The 6,000-nt window shown below is 36.2% G+C and overlaps 1 protein-coding gene across 3 annotated transcripts in view; it reads left to right on the top strand.

Annotated features, from left to right (window-relative positions):
* LOC306853362 (iron-sulfur clusters transporter ABCB7, mitochondrial) overlaps positions 1-6,000 on the top strand; it is a 43,412-nt gene continuing 37,412 nt past the window's right edge. The window contains exons 1-3 of one of the 3 annotated variants that reach the window (XM_079390699.1): positions 1-173; positions 5,539-5,619; positions 5,755-5,829. In XM_079390699.1, coding sequence (XP_079246825.1) covers positions 45-173; positions 5,539-5,619; positions 5,755-5,829 — 285 coding nt within the window. In that variant the 5' untranslated portion in view covers positions 1-44. The remainder of the gene's footprint in view (positions 174-5,538; positions 5,620-5,754; positions 5,830-6,000) is intronic. The other 2 variants (XR_013782732.1, XM_079390700.1) reach the window with 2 other exon arrangements.

The following is a 6,000-nucleotide window of genomic DNA, read 5'->3' as shown; positions in this document are numbered from 1 at the left end:
GGAAGTGACGTGGCGCGTGACGGTCCCTCAGCCTCGGGTTCAGCATGGCGCCGCTCCTGCTCCCGGTGAAGCGCGGATTTCACATTCAAAGCCGTAAAATATCCCTTTTGCTCCAGCAGAGCAGCTCCGTTCACGCGTGGATCTATAAACGGAAAGAGCAGAGCACGTGTCAGGTACAGTCACCTCGGTCACGCACTTTAGGACAAGGACAGACTCTTTAGTTCACTGATGCAGTGTCACTGGAGAGTGTTGATGTTGGTTCATGCTAGCCGTTGTTTACTGAAGGAGGAAGTTGCTATGCTTCATCGTGACTGATCAAATGGTCTATATTCTGTGACACTATCGCTGTAGGAACATCTATAATTTTCTGCTACCCAGTCACCGCTATTACTGTATATGCTGATATATATAATGCTGACAGGTTCGGTTTAGTTTCACTAATTTGTGAACTCTTTCCATCCTGTGGGTCATGTGATATAAACAGACCCATGTGTGCTCAGATAAGACTTGCAGCGCATATCAGAGTAACACATGACAGGACCATATTTACCAGGCAAAACCCCCTTTAATATAGTGACTGAAGCATGTTTTCAGCACACAGCTGTGGGATCTGGGACATTCTGACAGGAATATATACACAAGGCTCGAAATTAACCTTTTTTTTTACAAAAATGAATGAGCACCAAAACTACAAATTATATATTGACAGATTTCATCTTTAATGCATATTTTATATTGCTGCCAGTCACTCAGGTGACGGAGCTAACGCCGGTGGGAAACACGAGAGCAGATGAGAAGCACACTGACAGATTCAGCCCTTGTGTTTCCCGCTGTAGCTAGCTCCCTAGAACTGTGAACGCTTTAGAGGAATTAAAACAGGTCACACTACTACAATTATATGCACTAAATTAGGGGTGGGCGATATGGGAAAAATATCATATCACGATTTTTTATAGAAATATCACGATTCACGATTTTTATCACGATTCTTTGTTAGTTTTACTATTTTGGTTTTACAAGTTGTCTGAGCATTACAGCCAAACTAGAAAGACAAAGATGCATAGCTGATATTTAGGCCAAAGTGGGCGAAGATAAAAATCTTTGTCATTATTTAATTTTTCTTATTAAAAAATAAGAACAAAGATACACATTACAAATACACATAATATACAAATAAAACAAACAGTGCTTTATTTCCAGGTACAATAGGTGTATTTAGCAGAGTATTCAATGAAATTGAATGAACAAATATAAAAATAAAACACTAGATAGACTGATTCCTAAAGCAACTGTATTAAAGTTTTTCAGTCAAGAATAGTGAGTGATTTTTCTCTTTGCGTTTGTTGTTTTGTTAACGTTAAATGAATAGTTCCCCCAAAAATAAATATTCTGTCATCTGTCTGTCAATTCTGTCATAATGTTGTATTTTTATATCATCATTTACTCAAAAGTTGTTTTAAACCTGAATGAGTTTCTTTCTTGTGCTGAACATTTATAAATGCTATTTTGAAGAAGGTGGAAAACCAAACAGTTGCTGGTCCTCAGTGACTTCCATAGGATTTTTCTTTCCTACTATCAAAGTCAATGTGGACCAGCAACTGTTTGGTTTTCCACAGAGTAAATAATGACATAAATTAAATTTTAGGGTGAACTATCCCTTTAATGACAGTCGACAGCATGTTTAGTGTCCTGTCCCTTTAAGAGCTGCACGCATCTAATATACAGGCACGCATCCGTTTCTCTCTTAACTATTTACTTTCATTTTAGAGATAACCAACTCAGTCTGTATGTAAACCTTGTGTGTTTTGACAGTATTAGCGCAAAAGATAAGTTAGTTGAGTAATCAGGCGCTGTTAGACAGGCGTTTTAGTGCGCGTGCTTCAGGTGTATGCGCTCCGAACAAGCGCACGTCAGACCAGCGCGCGAATTAAACATTTAACCAGCAAGGCTTGTGTGCAAATAATGTACTTTTGCGATCGCGAATAAGTGCAGTGTCCTGTCTGAGTAACTCTACTGCTGTATGTCGTGTTGTACAGTATATAGAGACGGCGGCGCCAGAACTGTATTTGACAATGTGCGCGGTAGCGCGATACTACGATATTTCTTAAAAAGCAGATCGTGGAGACATTTTTATCGTCCACGATCAAAAATCGTCATATCGCACACCCCTACACTAAATACATTTTCAGGTCGCAAATTATGGGAGCATATGCAACCAAAATTGTCGCAATTTCGAGCCTTGATACAGAAATGCACCATATTAACTGAAAATCTAAGAAAAACAGGCTATATGTGACCCTCAGTTTTTTTTAAATTGAGATGTATGCATCACTTGAACGCTGAATAAATAATCTTTCCATTGATGTATGGTTTGTTATGATCGGACAATATTTGGCTGAGATACAACTATTTGAAAATCTGGAATCTGAGGGAGCAAAAAAATCTACATATTGAGAAAATCTCCTTTAAAGTTGTTCAAATGAAGCTCTTAGCAATGCATATTACTAATCAAAAATGTAGTTTTTATGTATTTACGGTACGAAATCTACTAAATATCTTCATGGAACATGATCTTTGCTTAATATCCTAATGATTTAGTATGTAACAGATAATTTTGACTCATACAGTGTATTTTTGGTTATTTCTACAAATATACCCCAGCGACTTCAGACTGCTTGTGTGCTCCAGGGACACATATCGTTTTTGCTAAAGACCTATATATGATTGCAGTATGGTTTATTATCAAGAATGCTTTCATTCAAAAACTAATATATACTTTAAATAGGCAATAATGTGAATGATTCAACACTAGGGATGTGCAAACAACAGCAACTAGTTTGTTAGTTTTTGATCCGCTAGTTAAGTATTCAGTCTTAAAGAGGTCATGAACTGCAATAGTTTTTTCATTGTGTAATGTTTCCTTAGGTGCACTTCCAAATAAAAGGTAATTCTCTGACGTGAAGACTTCAGTTCAGTGTACACTCTCTGCTATGATTGGGTAACATCTTTGCATAAGAAATAAGTTTTACCCGTGGAACTCGTTTGACAATCTTTACTGTTATTTCTGTTGGAGCAGAGCTGCAGACATTAAATATGTGATGATAACATTATATTCAGACCTACTCCCGTTGCATTGATTGAGCAGTGTAAGCAGCAGCACTGATTATAACGGGAGATTTGGTGAAAGAGCAGAATCACTCGCGCTCAACTTCAGAGTGATTGACAGCTCTAGTGATTATAAAGGCAGCGTTCTCTGATTGCATTCTGCATATCATTTGATCATTATTAAACCCTCTGAGGCTCTTTGGTCACTTTTGACTGAATTTGGGACTTTTTTAAACATTAATTTAAATGTGTAATGGTAATTTTGGTAATTTAAGTTCATATGTCTGTCTCAACAGATTTTGTCTTCCAAAATGAAGTTGCTTGGACTTAATGAAATTGACTACTTAATGACTAATTAATGCCAATGATAAGTGAAGAGTTTACTTGCTAAACAGATAACTTCTTTGGTAGCTGTTTTTATTTGAGTTATTTAGTTTGATGGAGATTAATTGAAATGCACAATGAACTCTTAATGTTGAACAAATACATTTCTATATACTTCTATGGCACACACATCATATTAAATATCATATTCACAAAGCATTATACAGTTTTAATGCGCAGTTATGAGGTGAGCATGAATAGAGATGCGTTGTAAAATAAATATGATTGATTCCCATTAAGCAGACTTTTCATTAGCCGTGAAGTTCTGTTACCAGATATACATCAGATGGAGCCAGATGAAATTGATGAAGTTAGCTGAGGAGGCTTTTATATATAATGCAGTTTTGGAAACGGGTTAAAGCAGAGGTCTTCAGCCCTGCTCCTGGGGACCTACTCTCCTGCAAAGTTTATTTCCAACCGGCTCCAGCACACCTGAAGACCATAAATGTCAATCAAAAACATTTTCAATGCACAAATATCAACGAATATCAAGGAGTTTTATTTGACTATTTACAAGGTATCTGCAGAATTCTTAAATCTATTTAAGGCACTTTGAAAACTAATTTCTTATACCATTTAATGTATTTAAAACAGTCTAAGGCTTAAAAACTCTTCAGTTTAGTAGTTTATCAAATTTAAGGACCCGTGGGAGCAATGCTCCTCTCATTTGTTTTCTTGCTGAGCAAAACTTCTCTCTATTGGGTTGATATTTCGGTCACCTGAGCAAAAGCATTCTTTATATCACAACTTTAATGAGCTATTTATGTCTGATTTGACGCTTGATGTGACTAAATGATGTATATTTTAGGTTTCCTGAGAAACATGTTTCCTGAACAATACACTGCAGCTCAACAGTTTGGATCAATAAAGACGTTTCTTTTGCTCATCAAGACTGTGTCTATTTGATAAAACATACTGAATATTATTTCACTAAATAATAATATTATTGCAATTTCAAATAAATGTTTTCTATTTTAATATACTTTCAAATGTAATAAATTCCTGTGAAGCAAAGAGTCACATGATCCTTTAGAAGTCATTCTAATACGCTGATTTATAATCAATGTTGTACTGATTTATTATTTTATTTTTATACTGTATTTTTTGGGACCTGTGATATTTTTTAAAAATACAAAGTTAAAAAGAACAGTGTTTAGTTATAATAGAGATTTTGTTACAATATAAACTATTCAAAAGTTTGGGGTCAGACATTTTTTTCTTTTTTAAAGATGCTTCAAAAAAGTTTAAATAAATTTAAATAAGCTTTATTCAGCAAGGATGTGCTAAATGGATAAAATAGATAAAGACTTCTATTGTTAGAAAATATTTCTATTTTGAATAAATGCTGTCCTTTTAAACTTTTTATTAATCAAAGAAAAAAGAAACAGGTTCCAAATAAATATTGATCAGTTTCAAGTTTGAAGCAAAACTTGAGCTGAGATCTGTAAGTTAAATATAAATATCGTGAACATATGAATTCTTCTATATCTGTGTAAACATGGTTATGAAGTACAGTTTGTACAATACTCTTGTGTGTGACTGAACAGGTTTCAGAGTTTAGTTACCCATCCTCCGCTATTTCCAGCACTTAATCAAGCCACTCTTCTTTAATACATGAGGATGTTTTATTTCACGTTGTCTCTCGTGTTGAGCGCATCACAACTATTGAAGTATTCAGTTTCTACAGCGACTCTTTCATATCGTTCTCTTTCTATGAAACCGGCTCTAACTCTGTCGTGACATTAGCTCTACAGCGGTTTGCCCGAGCATTGCTATTCCTTCCCTTTTATTGGCGGCATTCAATCAAATGGCTTCCCAACTCATTTTTTCCCAACACATTATTTCTTCTGCGCGCCGCGGTGGAAGAAGAGCGCTCTCAGCTTCGAGGGAACACTGCGTGGGAGCCCTGTATTTAAGGTAGCCCGTCGGGCAGGGCAGCGATACATTTTGGTAGCCCGCAATAGCCCTGGGACGTCGAGCTAGCGATTTTGCGAACCCTGCATATTATATTTGGAATTTTTAACCTTGTATTTCTTGACTTTCTTTCAGCTGTCAAGTCAAAGCCGAGCTTCATCAACATGGGCCAACAGCAGAGCTCAGAACAGCCGACAGATCTTAGAAGCAGTAAAAGTATGTGCAAAATAAGACTTTTTTTTTTTTTTTTTTTTTTTTTTTTTTTTTGCATGAATTGATTCATGTTTTAGCACAATAACTGAAATGCAGGCTGCTGTCAGAAGTGTTAATACATGACTCGGTGTGTTTTAGCATGTGCAGATCCCAGAGAGACAGTGCTGGCACGGCCACGCAGGTGGAGGACTCAGTGCAGACCCCAAAAATGTGGTACGGTTGGTTTTTTTCTCTAATATGTATATAATTGAGCTTCAGTCCATACTGAGGATTTTTAACGCAAAACATAATGCTCATATCAGCTGATAATAACTGGTCATTCAAAACCTCACGTAGGAAACAGTTTCCAACCAGCAGAGTGTGAAATTAAAACAGATTATTGTA

Source organism: Barbus barbus, assembly GCF_936440315.1.
Source record: "Barbus barbus genome assembly, chromosome: 33".
In the NCBI taxonomy this organism is placed as follows: domain Eukaryota; kingdom Metazoa; phylum Chordata; class Actinopteri; order Cypriniformes; family Cyprinidae; genus Barbus; species Barbus barbus.
Note: the sequence above shows the minus strand (reverse complement) of the source record. Positions and strands in the feature narration are given on the sequence as shown.